At 46.2% G+C, this 18,966-nt stretch overlaps 1 protein-coding gene across 7 annotated transcripts in view; it reads left to right on the top strand.

Moving 5' to 3' along the window:
* The window catches only part of ZNF362 (zinc finger protein 362), a 210,759-nt gene that overhangs the window by 174,105 nt on the left and 17,688 nt on the right, over nucleotides 1-18,966 (top strand). The window contains exon 1 of one of the 7 annotated variants that reach the window (XM_079987069.1): nucleotides 8,638-8,697. The exons of 1 other annotated variant lie outside the window; for it this stretch is intronic. Coding sequence is in view for 3 of the 6 variants with exons in the window: in XM_079987063.1 (XP_079843189.1) it covers nucleotides 16,800-17,014 (215 nt within the window). In the remaining 3 variants the exon portion in view is untranslated. Of the gene's footprint in view, nucleotides 1-8,637; nucleotides 8,698-8,720; nucleotides 8,992-9,301; nucleotides 9,471-9,891; nucleotides 10,537-12,779; nucleotides 17,015-18,966 lie in introns of those variants that run through there. 5 more of the 7 variants (XM_079987064.1, XM_079987068.1, XM_079987067.1 and 2 more) reach the window with 5 other exon arrangements.

Genomic DNA, 18,966 nt, shown 5'->3' with positions numbered 1-18,966 from the left:
ACCCCCTCCTTTGAAATTTGCCTCTGCTGGCAACACATGTCACTTCCTCTAAGCTTCAATTCCCCCACGCTACATGTACAGTATGGGAATAATAGTGACCTACCTTTCAGGGTCGTTGTGAGGATTGCAGGAAGTTATGGCGTATGTGAAATGTTTGAAAGCCCTGGATGACAGAATTGACACTGTAACATACTGTAACTCTCCTCCTTCCATTGACTGGCTGTAACTTTTTTTCCAAACAACTCTTTGCGCCTGCTGACCATGCTCAGATGAACAGTGATTGATTATCGATTTGATTGTTGACATCAATTTGTAGAATGAACAGAGGGATTTCTCTTGGAAACAATATCTCAGGGGGAGAGAGAGAGAGAGCTCTTGGGCCTGTATGGGTGGGACTGGCTTTTTAAAAATCTACTACAGTGGTGCCTCGCAAGACGAAATTAATCCGTTCCGTGAGGCTCTTCGTATAGCGGTTTTTTCGTCTTGTGAAGCAAGCCCATTGACAGCTTAGCGGTTTAGCGGCTTTTAGCGATCAGCTGTTAAGCGGCTTATCAGCGGATCAGCTGATAAGCGGCTTAGCGGCTTAGGAAAAGGTGGGGGGAGGGGGGGAAACCCGCAGGAACTCGCAAGACATTTTCGTCTTGCGAAGCAAGCCCATAGGGAAATTCGTTTTGCGAAGCGCCTCCAAAACGGAAAACCTTTTCGTCTAGCGGGTTTTCCGTCTTGCAAGGCGTTCGTCTTGCAGGGCACCACTGTATTTAAGGATTTTATAAAACAATATTATAAAATAACCCCAAAACAATAGGAAGAACTATCTGACAGTAAAAGCAGTTTGACAGTGGAATGGACTGCCTGAGAAGGTGGTGGACTCTCCTTTGTTGGAGGTTTTTAAAGTTTGGGTGGCTACGTGTCAGGGATTCTTTAGCTGTGATTTTTGCATTGCAGGGGGTTGGACTGGATGACCCTTGGGAACCCCTTCCAACTAAGATTCTGTGACCAAAGGTGATACAGAAAGCAACTCACGTTTAAAAGTCAGGATCTGCTGCACCAAGGTGAACCTGAGAACCTATGTCTCTAAAGAGTTGTTGGGGAAAAACCAGGAAACAGTGAAGTGCAGAAGGACCTAGGTGGAATTTATGGCAGCTCCAGTTAAAATAGTATCGGAGACTAGAAAAGATTTCTAGCCTAAATCTGTCAGGTTGAACACTCCAGGGCCAGATCAGGATAAGGCAACTCCCTATGTTTTATACCTCTGCCTGCAGAATCCAGTGTAACTCAAAAGTTTGCATCCAGCTTTCAAAAGAAGGCCACCTCTCGCTTTCTGTGCTTTTGGTGGGGGGGGCTCTGTGCTCCCCTCGCAGAGGGCAGCGACCCACCCTGCCAGCTCCCTGCCCCGACATTCCAGTGGTGCGAAGAAGGATGCTATCTAAACACGCCGCGCAGCTGTGCTGTGGGAGCCCTGTGGCAGGCGCATTCCTGGGCCGGTTTTCAAAGCTTTGCCCAGAGGACTCCTCTCACGCTCTGCCCGCACGACATCCGAGGCTCGGCAGCTCGGAGGGCCCCTTGCTACTCTTGGACGGCGGCCAAGCTCTCCCCTCCTGTTTATTTTGGCAGGGCTGGGGCCCTCCTATCAGAAACACACAGAATTTGCTCCTTTTTGGAAGCTGGTTGAAGGCAGGAGCATTCACACACACACACACACACCACCTCTTTCTTTTTCATTCCCAATCTCTTCAGCTGCACCTCTGGAGGAAACAGTCAGGGAAGGAGGCAGAAGCAATGCTTCAGCAGATCCTGGTTAATGTGCCCCAATTTTTACCTTTTTCTGGGGAGCACATTAGTACATACTACATAGCAGTACATACTACATAGCAGTACATACTGTAGTACATACATTAGTATGTACTATTAGTATGTACATTAGTACATACATTAGTACATACATTTCTGCAATGAAAACAGGGACATCCTATTCCATACTAATACTAATACTAATTTTATTATTTGTACCCCGCCTACCGGACTGGGTTGCCCCAGCCACTCTGGGCGGCTTCCAACATACATAAAAACATTAAACATTAAAAAACCCTCCCTCTACAGGGCTATCTTTGGATGTCTACTAAAGGTTGTATAGTTACTTATCTCCTTGCCTCAATTCCATACTCTCCAGCATTTCTCTGTTAAAAATAGAGACGCCTGAAGGAAAAGCAGAACATTCCGAGATCCAATTAGAAACCAGGTGACTTCTGTAAAGCCAGGAAAAAACAGGGACACTTGGAGGGTCCGTTAATACTGTGGAGGGGAGAGTTGCTCTTGTGCTTAGTCCTGCTTGGGGGTGGTATTTGGTCTGCCATTGTAAGAAGAGGTAAAAGGTAAAGGTACCCCTGCCCGTACGGGCCAGTCTTGACAGACTCTGGGGTTGTGCGCCCATCTCACTTAAGAGGCCAGGGGCCAGCGCTGTCCGGAGACACTTCCGGGTCACGTGGCCAGCGTGACATCGCTGCTCTGGCGAGCCAGAGCCGCACACGGAAACGCTGTTTACCTTCCCGCTGGTAAGCGGTCCCTATTTATCTACTTGCACCCGGAGGTGCTTTCGAACTGCTAGGTTGGCAGGCGCTGGGACCGAGCAGCGGGAGCGCACCCCGCCGCAGGGATTCGAACCGCCGACCTTTCGATCGGCAAGTCCTAGGCGCTGAGGCTTTAACCCATAGCGCCACCTGCGTCCCGTAAGAAGAGGAAGCTGAGGTAAATGGGCCATCAGTCTGATCTGCAGTCTTATGTTCTTATAAACTGAATGGTAGCAGATGATTCAGGGCAGAGAAAAGAAAGTAATTTTCCACACAGTGCGCTGTTAAACCATGGATCTCCCTCCCACAAGATGCAAGGATGGCCACCTCCTTGGATGGCTTTAAAAGGATTGGACAAATTCCTGCAGGAGGAAAAGGCTGTTGATGGCTACTAGCCATGATGGCTCAGCTCTGCCTATACAGCCTGAAGCAGCCATGCTTCTGAATACTAGTTTCTGCAAACCACAGGAGGGGAGAGGGCTCTTGCATTTGGGTCCTGCTTCCGGGCTTCCCATTGGGGTATCGGTGCCGCTGGCTGCTGGATCTGTTGGGTCATTGGTCCGATCCAGCAGACTCTTCTTGTGTTCTGCAGAGTTCCTGGAGACTGCAGCTTTCCAAGCAGGTACATTTCATTGATAGGAATAGAGGCAGCTTTTTCTATAGTAACGGAGATCGCTTTTTAGCTGCAGGGCCACAGTACCTCACAGAAAGCCATGAAGATCATCTCCACTGGGCTCCTGTTGTCCTCAAACTCTTTCCATAACAGCTGGCCATACTAAGAAATCAACTTTAAGAATTGGTGCCCACACTTGCTTTGCTTTTCCTCTGTTCTCCTTCCTTCCTTCTTTCCTTTTCTGTCATTTCCTTTAGACTGTGAGCCTGTGGGCAGGGACCGCCTTGTTTTTAATTTATTGTATGGGAACTTTTGGGGGTGGGGCTAAAGAGCAGATTTAGCACAAAAACCCCTCTCCAAATAAATAAATAAATAAATTTACCCTGCAGCTGAGTTGTATTTTGATGAGATGGTGGGACAATTGTTGCTTGTCAAGTCTCTCTTGAAACCAAAATGGGGTTGTGGGGGGGGGGACACCCTCTTGGACAGACGTGGAGAAACTTGGGCACACAGGCTGAATGCGGCCCTCCAGACTTCTCTAGCTGGCCCTCAGGACTCAGGCATTACACCAGGCTTCCTCAAATTCGGCCCTCCAGATGTTTTGAGACTACAATTCCCATCATTCCCAACCACTGGTCCTGCTAGCTAGGGATCATGGGAGTTGTAGGCCAAAAACATCTGGAGGGCCGAGGTTGAGGAAGCCTGCATTACACTTTAGAATTCCCTGCCTAGTGACATCAGCCAGGCCCCTCTGGCCCCTTTAGGCAAGGGGAAATACAGAGCTCCCCCATCATCAGTGCCACCCTTGCAGTGTTGGGAGGGGCTTCAAACCAGCTGAATTTTCCTCCCAAACCTTCAGAAAGATGTGCACATAGGGAACACACAGAGAGAGAGAGGCACACCAACCCACACAAAACAAAGATGTGATCTTACAAATCTACTTACAAATATTCCCCAGCAGATTTATTTTCTTATGCTTTGGCTCCCTCTTGTGGTTTTAAGGTACGCAGCATGTGTGCAGAATACAGCTGACTTGTTTGCCTATTATTATTCCACACCTTTCACAACCCTACACACTGTCCCTATTTTGGGGGCCCTTGTCCCTGGTAGATCATGGTCCTCGTTTGGGCCTTTTTGTCCATCCCTTGTTAGAATGCTCTCCGTGAGAGCTGGTCCCATACATCAAGGTTCAGCTGCCTCCCTAAACATTTACATCTCTAAAGAAGGTACATTGTTAAACTATGGAACTCACTCCCACAGGACACATCCGGTCAGCCACTGTGAGAACAGGAGGCTGGACTAGATGGGCCCCTGGCCTGATCCAGCAAGCTCTTCTGGTGGTCTTACGTTCACCCTGTCTCTCGTGCGCAGGTGCCTATTTTCATGTGCAGGAATGAGAAATCCCCTTGCAATGCACTGTCTGCTGCTTTGTAGAATGCAGATTGCCGAGGTGTCATTCTTTTTTATAAATATTAAAATAGTTTTTGTTTTTTTCATAATCGTTGCAAAGTGAACAAATGCATGTAAGATCGCTTCCCTAAGGCCCGCCCCCCTCCCTCCATGCGTTCAGATTTCATGCATATAGAGTCAATAGTAATATAGTCTACATGTTGAGGTGTTAAATGGTTGCAGAAGATTGTTTTTCTCATCTGAATAGATGGTTTGAGGGGCTACCATGAGCTGCTGGTGGTTTTATGGTTGCATTGTCCTTTCTAGTGTATTGAACAAACACAGGCCGTGTTTTCTCAAAACCATCCTTGACCTTTGTGGGTAAAAAAACTGAAAAGAAAACTTTAAATTGCTTTGCCAGTTTTCCATGAAGGCTCATTCCAACCAAGCATCCATTATTAAATTAGTAGCTCTTTTCCAATACTGAGCTAGAACTTGCCCAGCTGCTTTTGAACGGCTGCTACCGGGTTATGGGACGATCACATACAGAGAGAGTCTATCCAATATCCAAAGAACAGCTATCCTCCTGACTTTTGACTAGGCACAAGCCAGACTATTGCAGAGGGGGGATGAGGAACAAAGCACCCAGCTAAGTAGGAAAAAACTTTCAGCAAAATGTTGGGACAAAGCTTTTCCAAAACCAAATGAAGGACAAAGGGAAGAGAAAACTGGCCACATCTGCATCATTCATTTGAAACACTCTTATACCACTTTAACAGTCAAGGGGATTTATTGAGAGTTGTGGGGAAACCCTTATTCACCTCACAGAGCTAGAATTCCCACCCGGACACAATTTTGGGGGTGTCCTGGTTTTTACTTATTGAAATATGGCAACCCTAGTTAAACCTCTCTGAGGAAGGAAAATGAGGTTTCTCCCAGCAACTCTCAGCACCCTTAACAAAACTACAGCTCCTAGAATTCTTTGGGGGAAGCCATGACTGGTTAAAATGTCATGGTGCTGCTATAAATATGTGATGTGGATGTGCCCCAAGGCATGATGAATTGCTGCAGTATATTTTCACCTCCTGACAATAATACTCCAGGGAACCAGCCAGCCAGCTGGCCATGCCCATTTCCCGGATACCGTTCCGTCCTGCCTTCCAATTGTTTTCCTTTTCCAGCTGACAGCTAGCGCTCTCTGGGTACTGAGAACGCCCAGTGCTCATTGGGCTGTTTGTGTGTGTTGATCGTTCCCTCTTGTTTCTCATGGGGGTCCATTTTAGCAGCAGCCCTATTGTTGCTTTATCATCTGAGGTTGCTGCTAGGGTGAGCTGAAGCTGTAAGAAGATGGAGACTACAGTGAGATAGACATTGTTTCCAAACCTGAACATGGGTTTCTTCATTATGGAGAATGAGCTGATTGGTACGAAGCCAATGATCTATCCAGCGAGGCTGCTGTCGCCTGCAACTGGTCTGACTCTGAGCCTAGGTGAGAGATGGACGGAGAGATACCACCCATTCCCAACCTGTTCCCTTCGCGTTCTTTTGGCAGAGGTCTCTGGGATGAGCTTGTAAAGCTTGTCTTGTCACCCTCTCTCACTCCCTGTCCTGGGATTAATTTATGGTGCATTACTGTAGTCATATGGCAATTTATCAGCACAAATAGTGTGTGCTGATGCATAATTACGGGCAGCACATCTGGCAGAGCAGAAGCATGTGCTGAGTGTCTCTGTTTCAACCAGGAGGGCAAAAAGGCTGCGTTTGCCCCAGAGAGGTTTCTGGGATGTGCTCTCTTCCACATCTGCGTGTGGGGCAAATGAAGCAGCAATCTTCCTCGGTAAGGTAGCAGCAGCTAAGAACTGAAGTCCTGGGTTCAAAACTTGGCCCAGCTCCAAACTGATTAGGGAAGCCTTAAGGTAAGAACCAGGGTTAGTCAACTCTGGGGCTGATGAGAGCTGGAGCCCAATGACATCTGCAGGGCACCGGGATGACTACTCTTGTGCAATAGATTGATCTCTCGTCGACTACATGGGGATGATAATGCAGGGTTGCTGAGAAGGCAGAGCATGAATTGGGTGCCAGTTCAAGGTGGTGGCATTCTTTGAGCTCTCTTATTATTTGCTTGCTTGCCTTGCCTCGTCTTGTCTTTCCTGTAAGGAGCTCAAGGTACTCAACAACCCTGTGCAGTAGGTTAGGCTGACAGGCAGTGATTGTCCCAGGGTCACCCGGTGAACTTCATTGCTGAGTAGGGATTCGAACCCTCGTCTCCCAGGTCCTAGTCTGACACTCTAACCACTGCACCACCATCTAATAATTAAATGGGCCAGTCCTCATCGGGTGTCCCCCAGCCCACCCAATTCCACATCTGGACCCAGAGAGGTGAGAGGATCCCACTCACAAAAGCCATTTTGAAATGACCCATACAAAGCAGGAAGAGGTGAAATACAGCTGGTGGAGATTGTGTATAATCCCAATTTGGTGTCCCCCAGGTCTTCGACTAAATCGCCTATCATCCTTGTCCATTGACCATGCTGGCTGGGGCTGATAGGAGCTGGAGTTTTAACAAAAGGGCCTTGTTAGTGGTGGCTCCCTCTCTATGGAATGGTCTTCCCAACAGGGGCGTAGCATGGGGAGGCAAGAGGGGACGTATTATTTCCAAAATTAACAATTTTATTCTTAAGTCTCAGCTGACAGCAAAAACATCTGGCAGAAAAAATGGAATTATTTGGGAAGGCTGGGGTTGTTTTAAATTGTTCTTAAGTGTTATATGTTAATTTATATTTTGTATTTCTGTTTTTTTGGTTGTTTTTTTTGGTAAGGCCAGTTAAATATTCTACATTTTTAAAAAATGTGTTTGTGGGACGGGGTTACTGTTTTGTTGCTTTTGCTTTAACTATTTACTGTTTTTTTTACTTTGTATTTTTAATCCTGTGAAGCAACCTGAGATCTTGTGAATCAAAGGAGGTACGTAAATCTAGACAACAACATTCATCTGGGGGAGGCACACTTACAGAGCAAAGTGCTCTTTAGGGAACAGCGGAGCCAGACACCCTGTGGAGCTGCAGATGACACCCATCACATGACTTGGTCCTGAGTTCAGGATTTACCTCCCATCTACCGCAGGTGGGGGGGGGGCAGCAAATCCAGAATAGCAGCCTGGCTAGACAAGCAGTAGCCTTTGCATATTATTATTATTATACTTCTAAGTCACTTTAGAAACAAAAAACAAAGGCAACTCAAAGCTGCGATTCCTGCATTTGCAGCGGGTTGGAATAGATAACCCCTGGGGACTCCTTTCAACTCTACAGTTCCGTGCTTCTGATTTTGCAGTGGTGCTTGCTCCCAGATAAAGAGGGATTCCAGGGCCACTGGCCTTCCTGAAATAACCAGCACACCCTTTATTTTATTTTCCCCCTGCGAGGGAGGTGCCTAAGAATTTATATTGGAAATTCAAAGTTGCCTAGGGCAACTTTGGGGCTGTGGGTTGTGTTTGGGGGGGGGGAGATTATAAGGAATCTGCTTTTTAAATAAAATAAAAATCAGTGGGTGGATGAAACAGGCTCGTAAGCCAGCCCATCTCTTGTTCTGTGCCTAGCAAGCAATGTCTGGGCACATTCTGTAGCCAGCCAAACCCACAAGACACCCCCCGTCCGCCACCCACCAAACCCCCCTCTGCACCCCACCCCAATGTTTTCTTTTCCAAAACTCCCTCCCCCATTTCCCTCGCCTGGGCTGGAAACTCTCTCGCAAGAATCTTTTCGCACACAACTACCAAGGAAGAAAGAAAAAAAAAGATTGCAGGAAAAAGGAGGAAAAAAAGAACACGATCAAAAAGAATAGGGAGGTTTTCTGTTTTTTTAAAAAATGCTTTTTTAAAAGAAAACTTGCTTTATTTTTGGAGGCGGAAGAAAGAATCGGTCGCAAGAGAAAAAGCCCTTCTGCTGCTCGCTCGGACCTCATAGAAAGCAACCCTCCGGCTGGCTGGCTTGGGTTGTTGCAAAAACCAGAAGTGAACTCCTGGCCGACCCGGAAGATTTGAACTGAGCTTTATAAGCACTCGGCGGGGAGCGGGGGGGGGAGGAAAAAAAAACCCAAGCAATAGAGACTGAACTTCCCAAGATCGCCCTGGTAGGGAGTGTTCTTTTTTTTTTTTTAGGGGGGGGGAGTGTTGGAAAAAAACCCCACTCCTTTTTGCCCCCCCCATCCTGATAAGACTTGAGTGGCTCTATTATTACCCGTCTTTATCTCTAGATATCTATACTCTCGCCTCATGTCTATTTGCATTAAAAGCGCCCCACGTTTGCCAAAACCTCTGCAATCGAAGGTGTGTATTCTTCCGATTACTGTGTTCTGTTATTATGGGGGAAAGGGCAGAGAGGCGGACGCGCTCTCCCAGGCCAGCTCCAAGCAAGGATTGGCGAGGTTGGAGGGTGCTGGGGTTAAACTTGTGGAGGCTTGGGGAGGGGGGAGAGAAGGGAATAGATTGCAAATGTTGCAGCTCAGTAGCAACGCTGCATGCTTTTTTCCTATCCTTCCTTGGCTTTCTGCAAAATGCATGTCAGTTTCAGGCTAAGATTGCAAAGGGGGGGGAAAGAATTGGGTGGGGGGAGAGGTTGCGTTTGCAAATTCGTTGCGCGCATTTGCAGCAGGTCTGCACCGGAGATCGTGCGGGGGGGCACTGTCTTCCCGGTGTGTGTCCCCCCCCCCTCTTTCCCCGGTCGTCTCCTCCTCCTCCTCATTCCGCCGCCCCCCCGACGTAACTAAAGGTTGGGCGGGTGGAGATGGAGGAGGAGGAGGAGGAGGAGGCGAGGAAGAGGAAGCGAAACGGGGGTGCCCATTTTCTTCCTTTGCAGACGGATCTCTGGCTTGGGTTGCAATTTGCAAGCGGAGCATGTGTATTGGTATAGGAAGTGTCTTTTTTTTTTTAAATAAATAAAAGCCGGGCTATTCAAAAGAGGGAAAGATTATTAAGAATAATACGTTAAAAAAAATAAATAAAACAAAACACCCCTTTTGGTGCAAAAAGACCTCCGGCCAACAATGATTTAATGCAAATAAAGGCGAGGGCAAAAAGGAGCTTAATATTTTTTTTTTCCTCCCGTTTTTTCCCCCCTCCGACTTTCTAGTTTTGCGGCTGCCTGAAATTTTTTTTTCCTCCTCTCTTCTTCCCCTCTCGGAGTCCAGGCGAAGCTTCCGATTTCTCCCTTTTTTGCAGATCTGCAGAATATGGCGTCCCCGTTTCTGTTTTAAAAATAAGCGAGGCTGCCATTTTTGTTTCCCCTTTTGTCTGCAAATTTTAATAATAATAATAAAAAAAACTGTCTTGAGAGTGTTGGAGAGGCAGCCCAGGGGGGAACCGGGGGCACCTGAAAAGGGGTGTTTTGCTTTGTTCTGGGGTTTTATGCTTTTTGGGGAGGGGGGTTGGCGTTGTTGTAATCTTGCTTTGCTTTTGTGTGTGAGAGTCTGGGATGTTGCACTGTTGTTTTTGCTTCTTGCACTGTGAATTGCGTGTCGATTGCACTTTTATTTAAGGGGAGAGGGGGGGGGAAGGAAATGGCTGTTTGTTTATATTTTTTTTAGATCTGAAGTTAACTTACGCGAAAGTTGGCTATGAAAATATTGCATAAAAAAGGAAACCCCCTCTCTCCCAAGTGACTCGGAGTTGTACAGTTTTCTTTCCTTTTCCCCCCTTTTGGAATATTTAAGGAGTGGAGGGTCGGTTGTAACTGAATTTGTTGGTTCTTTTTTTTCTACATGCCTTTTCTTTTAATGGGGTATTGTGCTCGCTTTCTTAAAACAGCTTTTGCAAATGCCACGTTTGCTGAGGAATAGTTTGGAAATTAGCTGTTAGAATTGGAATGTGGTATTTTCTCCTGGTGTGGAATCTGCAGCTTAAAAAAAAATGTTGGAGATCCTGTCTCTCTCTCCCCACCCCCCTACCCCACTTTTGCAGTTCGGCAGAGAAAGGTCTGTACAGTTTCAGAGAAACATAAGCTTTTATATGTGTGTGCGTATATTTATATTTCATGTCTCCATGTGCATTTGTCTCCCCGTATATGTGGTGTTTGGTCTAGACTTAAATTTTAAGATGTTTGGTGGCCGAATCTTGTGTGAGCTCATTTGCCATTGGACTTAAAAAAAGAAGAAGCAATGTGTCCTAAGACAAGCATGGATTTTATTTTTGGACGGTAGTGGGGAGGTGGCGACAGTGGTTGGGAAATGTGCTGGTTTTTAAAATTTTATTTATTGCTCCTCCAGTGGAATGGTGCACTGTGCATGGATCTGTGAGGCATAACTCCACGTCCTTTTGTTCAGTTATAATTTTTGCAGTTTGCCTTTTGGAGACTTTCTGCCCAAAATACCACAATTTGACCCACCCACCCCCCAAATGCCAGCTTGGGTTAGGTTGGATTGGGTGGCTGTTCTTGAAGCGGGCCGGCAGAGGCCTTAGAAGAGGTGGAGACATTCTCGAGAGGCGGCACACAAGTTTTTGGGCCATTCTGGGGCTGAGCTGGGCTGGACATTGCTGAGAGAGGGATTCAGACAGCCCTGGTGTGTGCATGTAGTTGATCCATTTGGCATCTTAAGACATTGGTTGCTTTTGTCAGTGGCAGAGAATAGGAACTTAGAAGCTCAGGTAAGACTCAGTGATAGAGATGATGTGGTTTTGGCTCTTCTTCAAGCAAGGCCGACTAATGTTGGTGTATGAGTTTGCAAGCTTTCAGATCATACAGAGCTCTTCTCAATAATACCGGACTCCTTACCCCAAGAGGAATTGGCTTGGTATTTCCTGTTCTGTGTTAATTTGGCTGATCATTCATGTTACTGTTGTGTTTTGGGGAAGGGGGCTCCATCTCTGAGAACTGGGCCCTTCTTCATGTTTAGGAGCTGCGGTTTCAGACCACGTATTCATGAACAAATACAGACCTGATGCTTAAAGTTATGTGATTGTGGGGAGAAGCCAAAAGAATACCCCACTAATTCCCAAAGTGTCTACTGCAGGAGAACCGGTAATGTGCTGCTAAGAATGAGAATCTCCAGGGAGGAGGTTGCTTGTTGTGTCTCTGCATTATTGACAACTCAGGTCTTGCTTCCTGGGAATGGGCAACTCTACAAAGTCTCATAATTTGGTGTGATGGGATCATTCCCAGTGTAGACTGGAAACCAAAATCACCAACACTCTAAAGGAGGCTGGCTGTTGCATCTCTGCATTGGTAACCACCTCAGGCTTCCAGTGAGGAGTTGCATCCCAAACAGTGACTCATGCAGAAGCACAGAAGTAGACTCCTGGGTTCGTAATTCTTAGAAAAACTGGTTTTGGGGTGCGGGAAGAATGAGGGCCTTATGTATCAAACAATGCGTTTGTGAACAAATTGGGCCTAATCCTGGTCGTGGATATATTTGTAGGGGAATGAATGAAGGACCTGATGTTCAGTGCAACGGTTAATTTTTCCACCCTTTACCAGTATAACACTGGTAGAAAAGCCAAAAAATGTTTGGTTTGCATGCTGTGTGCTTGCTGTTATTTCTCTTGTTCCCAACTTGACCCAGATGGGCTTCCTCATGGAGACCCCCCCCCCCCCCGCCCATTCTCTTTTCCCTCACAAAAATGGTCCACGGGGCCAAACACACCCTCTCCCCTCCACAGAGTGACCAGCAACCAAGGCTTCGATGGAGCCTTTTGTCTTGCCTCTTGCTGGAAAATTCTGTGGGAAAGGGCACTTGGTTCCCCTCCTCCAGCAGAGAGGCCTTGGCAAAGCGACTTATTTTGAGGGAAATGCTTCTTGTGCGTTCCCCTTCCTGGTGGGAGATGCTTAGGATGGTTGATGGTGTGAACTAAAACAGCCAGTCGATGAGGGCAAATGGAGTAAACGGCAGCGCATTGCCACGCTGAATACGGCCATTAAACCAAACTTACGGGAGACAGGCGGATAGATAAATGGCTTATGGGAAAGGGCGACTGGGTTGCACATGAGAGCAAGAGGTTCTTGCTCCTAGCTGAGGAAACAGCTCCGGCATCATGCTTGTACAGGATGGTTGTTGACCAAGCGCATGTGGGCCAGCCGGAGACATTTATTCTTTCCATTTAAACATAAGGACATGAGGAGAGCTCTAGTGGACCAGGCCACTAGAGCAACCAGTGTTCGAAATTAGCTAGGCGCGTTTTGCTTCAGGCGCAGGTCCAGTTGCGACCATGTGGAGATCTCGGGGGGGGGGCAGGTTGGTGACTGAGGAAAGCAAAAGGTCACTTAGAGAAGGATCTGAAATGTTTTCCTTGCAGCTTGGATTTGTTTTACTCTGCATTGTTTGATTTGAATGTGTTTTTGAGAGCTGTTCGTTAAAATATAAAGCAATATAGAAATGAAATTAATAATAATAATAATTATAACAACAACCGCAAACATCAGTGGAGAAAAATGGTGCCTGAACATTCTGTTGTGATGACCGTAACCTAGGTTTAAGGTGCGTTTTGGCGATTAGATAATATATCTTGAGTTTCTAAAGCTGCATGTGACAGTTGCATGGTTCCCTTGCTGCTCATACAAGATGGATCAACAGATGATCTCCCTTTGATCATATATTTAGTGGAGCAGGAATAGTGGGAAGAACTTAACTCTGGGCTTTCTTTTTTTTCTCAGAGCGCTGGTGTCTGCTGGAGTGCCAGGGTTAACAGAGGAACCCTCCTGGTTCTGGCAAATGGATGAGATGATAATGAGGCTTTCAGGTTTTACTACTGATTAGTATAGACCAGTCGGTGCCAGCCTTTGAAAAATCTGGGGCCACAGTGCCCATCATCCCTGACCATTTGGCAATGCTGGCTGATGGTGGCAAGAATTCAACAATATACGGTGGGCAGCAAATTGGAGGAGGCTGGTGTAGAGGGGGTGGAAGAATAAGGAAAATAATGGAGGAGATACTCAAAAGGTAGAACATCTGCTTTTTATGCAGAAGCCCCTGGGTTCAGTCCCCAAATGGCGTCCCGAGATAGGGCTGTGATTGTTGCCTTCCTCCAATCCTGGAGAGCCACTGGAATTCGGTGTAGACTCTGAACCAAGTGAACCAGTTGTCTGGCTCCGTATATACGCCAGTTCCCATGCTCCTAATTCATGGTTGCAGTTTAAATGTCAAGACCTTGGGAGATTGTTTTACATTTCTGTTTAGAAGTTAAAGGCCGCATGTTTAGCCTGGAGAAGAGAAGACAGACAGGTGATATGATGGTCATCTTCAAATCTCTGAAGGGCTATCACATCGAAAATGGAGCAGTATTGTTTTCTGCTGCTCCAGAGGGTGGGAACCAAACCAGTGGATTCAAATGACGAGAAAGGAGATTCTGACTAAACACGAGGAAGAACTTTCTGGCGTGTTCAACAGCAGAACAGACTCCCTCGGAAAGTGGTGGACTCACCTTCATTTGAAGTTCTTAAGCCAAAGTTGGGTGACCTTCAGTCAGGGATTCTTCAGCTGTGATTCCTGCATTGTAGGGGGTTGGCTAAGATGACCCTTGTGGTTCCTTCCAGCGATGCAGTTCCAACTTCCAGTGGGCTTGTGCTCAAATGTGTCCTCCTACAAGTTAGAGCAACGTGGTCAGAAGTGAGCTCCTCTGAGTTCACAGAAGTTTCTCGGGTAACTGTGTAGCATTGCAATTGTGCTGCCTGGCTGATCAAGGTTGTGATCCCAGGTCCACATCTGTTCGCCCACCTTGCTGCAGCCAAATTCCAACAGGCTCACCTGTCGCCCATCTAATATTCTATGTCGCAGATCCACACAGCTGTCTGCGTTGATACACTCTCCTTGGGAGCGTAGCTATGGGCTGGTTTCAAAACGAACCACTTTGTTGCTTTTTGCGAAGTTTGAAGCTTGAGCCCCACTCCCAATATATAGAGATAATATTGTGATGATGATGCTTAGAAGGGTTTGCAGCATACTGGAGTTTTAGGTACATGAATGCCCTGTAAGGCTGGCTGGTATTATCCTCTCTGTATTGCGGTTGGGGCTGAGGCTTAGATGTTGGCTTGCTGTAGGCTGCCTCTTCTGCGGCTCACTGGCCATTGCTGGCTGGGACTGATGGGAGTTGGGAGTCCAGGGAGGCACATGCAGAGGGCATTCAGGCTCCCCATTGCTGGTGTACAGATTCAAAAGCAGATAATTCTCAGTTGTAGAATTAAGGAGCAGGATTGGGAGCAATTAAGAAGCTTAAGGACAACCTCTTTCCATATGAACCAAACCAGGTCTTGAACCCTCTTTCGTGTGGCTCTTCCATGGGAGATCGGGGGAGTGGCAACACGAGAAGGGGCCTTTTCAGTGGTGGCTCCTCATTTGAGGAATACTCTCCCTGGGGAGGCTCTTGTTACATATCTTTAGGCATCAGGCAAAAACTTTCCTCTTTAGCCAGGCCTTCGGTCTTCTCTGGCCTTTTAGAGTGTGGGAGAATGTTTTTAAATGTATTTTTAATGTATTAGTTTAATTAATTGGTTTGTTTGTTTGTTTTGATTTTAATGTATCTGTGGGGTTTTGTTTGTTTATTTGGTTGGAAGTTGCTTTGAGTTGCCTTTGGCAACTCAATTTAATAAATAAATAATCAATTCAATTAATAAATAATAAACAAACAGTAAATTAATAAACAATAAACAAAACAATAAATGAATAACAATAATTGCAGGGTCATATTTCCAGCTCAAACGTTTAGTTAGTTGCAAGTTATTCTGGCATAAATTATACAGACCAGGGAAGAATAGTTAAATGTTGCTAGTCTCTAGTATTTGATATTCAGCTACTCACTTTTTTTTTAGAAAAACCTCAAAGCAGTTAACAGAAAAGATGAAAGAATAAAATTATTACTTAAAAAAAAACCTGATAGTAATAATTGAAGATATTCAAAAAGTTGAAATAACAAGACTAAAAGCAGATTTAAGACTCGCATCAACTTTCTCAACATCTGAGTTAAGCACCCATCTTCCACTCAGTAAATCTTGCCCACCCGTGCATTAAAATTTGGGGGGGATATAAGTTTGGGAACCCTGTTGTTTCCCTGCTAATGGGTAGTTTCTCTTAAAATGTTGGGTTTGGGGCTACAAGTGGCCCACTGTGCAGTTTCTGGTAGGCTCTGAGGCCTTCCATGGGTCCTATTGGGATTTTCCTGGCACGTGCTGAAGAGGCAAGCTGTTTTTCAGGGTTCGTTTCAAGACTTGGAATGAAAAGAAACTGGGCTCTTCAGCGCTTCATGTGGCAAAGTGACATTTAATTGGAAGGATGAAGAAATAGATGGGGTGACATGAGGATATTTGGGGTGCCATATAGTAGGAAGGAAAAAAGAGGGGGCCTTTCACATCTCATCTATAATGACCATAAGTCATTGTTCAAGCAAACCAAATATTTTTAGGACCCATCTTAGTTTTATGGTTGCAAGTTATTTTGTGGTTGTGGTTTAACAATCAGTTCTTCCCAGGAAACTCCAGGAATTGTTCAAAGTGGGATCCTCATGCTTTAAAGGAATGGTGTGGATGTGACCTAAAGTTCCCCGATTGCAGTGGGCCTGCTCTGAGTTATGGCATCACCCAAAGTGCTTTGTACCCAGAGCAGATTGAGTTTATTTAGACACCTGGCAGAAAAATCCCAGAAATCCTGTCTCTGGCAGCAATTAATTAATCAAAGGGCTAACTACTTGACATCCCAGCCAATTTGCCTGAGGCGGCCACCTCAGCAGCCTGACAGAGGTGGAGAGCCTGTGAGGGCTTCTCCCAGATGTGGTAGGCCTCCAGCTGCCATCAGCCCAGAAAGCAGGACCAACTGCTGGAGGTGATGGGAGCTGGAGTGCTTCCTGTTCCTCATCTTTGGCCTAGGGTGAGTTAACAGACAGAGTGGTTGCTTGGCAACCAATTGATGGGCTTCCCTATCAAGCCCAAGTCACTGGAAGGGTTCAGGAGAGAGCACAGGAAGTCTCTAGGAAACAGCCCACAGGCTGCCTTTTGGTATTCCCTGCGAACATACATTTTGCCACCTAGTGCCTCAGCAGCTATTTTTACGCCAGGCTTGCCCACCTGTTCCTCAGCAGGGTAAACTGAGGTGGTTTGTGGGCCTTTCAGAGTAATGCTGCCGAATTCTGGTGCATCAGATAGACTGCTCCTGCTGGAAGCTTACAGTCACCATGGAAAGTAGCCATTGACAGCTCCCCCCCCCCCTTAATTTCTCCAAAACCTACCTCCACGCCTTTGAAGCCGCCTAAATTAGTGATGCAGCTCAGGCAGCAAATGCCATTGTTTAACTACTTGATCCGTTCACTGGGAACTGCAAGGTTGGACTTTTGCAATGCTGTCTGCTTGGCTCGGAAGCTGCAGCCAGGGCAAAAATCAGCAGATAGGTTGTTAAGCAAGCCAGCTTGCCAGGGACGTGTCACACCAGTTCTAAAGGAGTTCCACCTGACTGCCAATATGCCACCAAACTCAAGGTGTGTGTGCTAAAATTTAAAGCCCAGTGCAGCTTAGAATGCGGATGCTTGCTTTATTTATTTGCATTTATTTATTTTTAAATATATGTTCCTTCTCTGGGGGAAGACCACCTGAAGCATCGCATCACAATAAAGACAAGTAAAAAGAAAAATTAGCGTGACAGAAACCAGGAAGGAAACCTAAGAATAAAATAGAAGGAAAACAAGAACAGACTCAGAACACAAATAGCACCACCATATTCCAGCCTCCAACCAGTCAGTGGGACAGAATATTATTCAGGGGAAAGCCAATGAAGGAATTTCTATAAAGCTTGGAGAGTAGCCTCCCATTACAGCTCTACTGGGAAGGAGTTACAAAGGTGCAGCCTCAGATGCAGTGGAAGCTGTGTGTGGCCTCCCTGAGAAGCCGGTTCCGCAGCTGTGGTGCCACCACCAAGAGAGCTCTGCTTGAACCCCACCTGGTTTTAAATCATGCAAAGCAGGGACACCAGCAGATCTCAAATAATAGGAAGATGCTGATGGATAGAGACATTACTACAGGCAGGTTGGATCTGTGCCAACATCTGGAACTGGAGGCAGCTGTGCAGTTTGAGACCTTAAAAATTACTCTCCCACTTGCCCAGACCTATCTATCTCAGTGATTTGTAGCTAGAAGGAAAAGACCTGCTGGCTGGTTGAACATTCCAGATGTTGCATTAGGTTCTAGGGGGCTCCTTGTGGACTAGGATGATATGGCGCTGGTAAAGTAAAGCTTTGCTTCTGCTGGAAGAGAGGGAAAACCTTTCTACCTTTAGAAAGAATTTGCTTTTCAGGGTTTACGATTCAGCAGTTTCCTAACCTTGACAAACTCATCGAATTGGTGAAAATAGATTCATGCAACTTCAGATCTCGAATGGTAGATTTTCTTGTGTTTGCATTATGCTCATTCTCTCTTTGAGTTGTATATTCAATATAATTTTAAGAAGAAAGGAAATGAGATAGTAGAAATCAGTTTTTGTAAGTTTCCTCTGCATGGAGCCGATTGTTACCAGGCCAGTGGCTATTTGCATGCCTGATGCAGTACAAGTGATCCAGAAGCAGAGTCCAGAATCTGGGCTTCCCTAGCTCGGGACTGTAGCCTGTGTGTGTGTTTTTTCCCCTCCTTGAATGTTCAGGGTTCGTTTTCATTAGTAACAACCCTACTAGCCATAAAGGCTAAGCTGTGCATTCACAGTCGGAGGCAGCATGCCTCTGAACACCAGTTTCTAGAAATCACAGATGGACAGAGTGCTGTTTCACTCGTGTCCAGCTTCCCAATGGGCCATCTGTAAGAACAGGATGCTGGACTAGATGGGCCATTGGCCTGATGGAGCAGGCTCACAGAAATACAGGAGGGAAGAGCGCTCTTGTGCTTGCAGGTTTCCTGCTGGCTAGACTTGTGTGCAACTGCAACACCTGTTTGTTGCAGAAAAATTGCGGACATGTTTTGAGGATGCACATTCTCTGTTGCGCTGGCTTTGGCATTATCCAAACTTAAGAAGAGCCTGCTGGATCAGGCCAATCCCTATCCACTCTCTCCATGCCACATTTAATTTTATAAATGTGTATTATTATTATTATTATTATTATTATTATTATGTTAATTCCCCGCCCATGTTACTGGGTTTCCCCTGCCACTCTGGGCAGCTTCCAACAGAACACTAAAATACAATATCGTGCTGCCTCTCACTCGCCTTTTCTGTAACCTAAAAAGTCCCAAGTGCTACAGCATTTCTTCATGGGCGAGTCGCTCCATCTCCCTTTGATGGTTTTGGTTACCCTATTCTGACATTGTATGTGGGGGCCTCTGAGACCCCATTGGCAGCCTGATGAATACACATGATATAGCACGCTGGAAGGTGGGAGAGACAGTGATAGTCCTACTCAGAGTAGACACGCTGAAATGAATGGACATTCCTGCCCTAGGTTCATTG

The sequence above is a fragment of the Podarcis cretensis genome (genome assembly GCF_951804945.1).
Source record: "Podarcis cretensis genome assembly, chromosome: 8".
Lineage (NCBI taxonomy): Eukaryota > Metazoa > Chordata > Lepidosauria > Squamata > Lacertidae > Podarcis > Podarcis cretensis.
The sequence above is the reverse complement of the archived record's forward strand: the minus strand, read 5'-3'. Positions and strand labels throughout refer to the sequence as shown.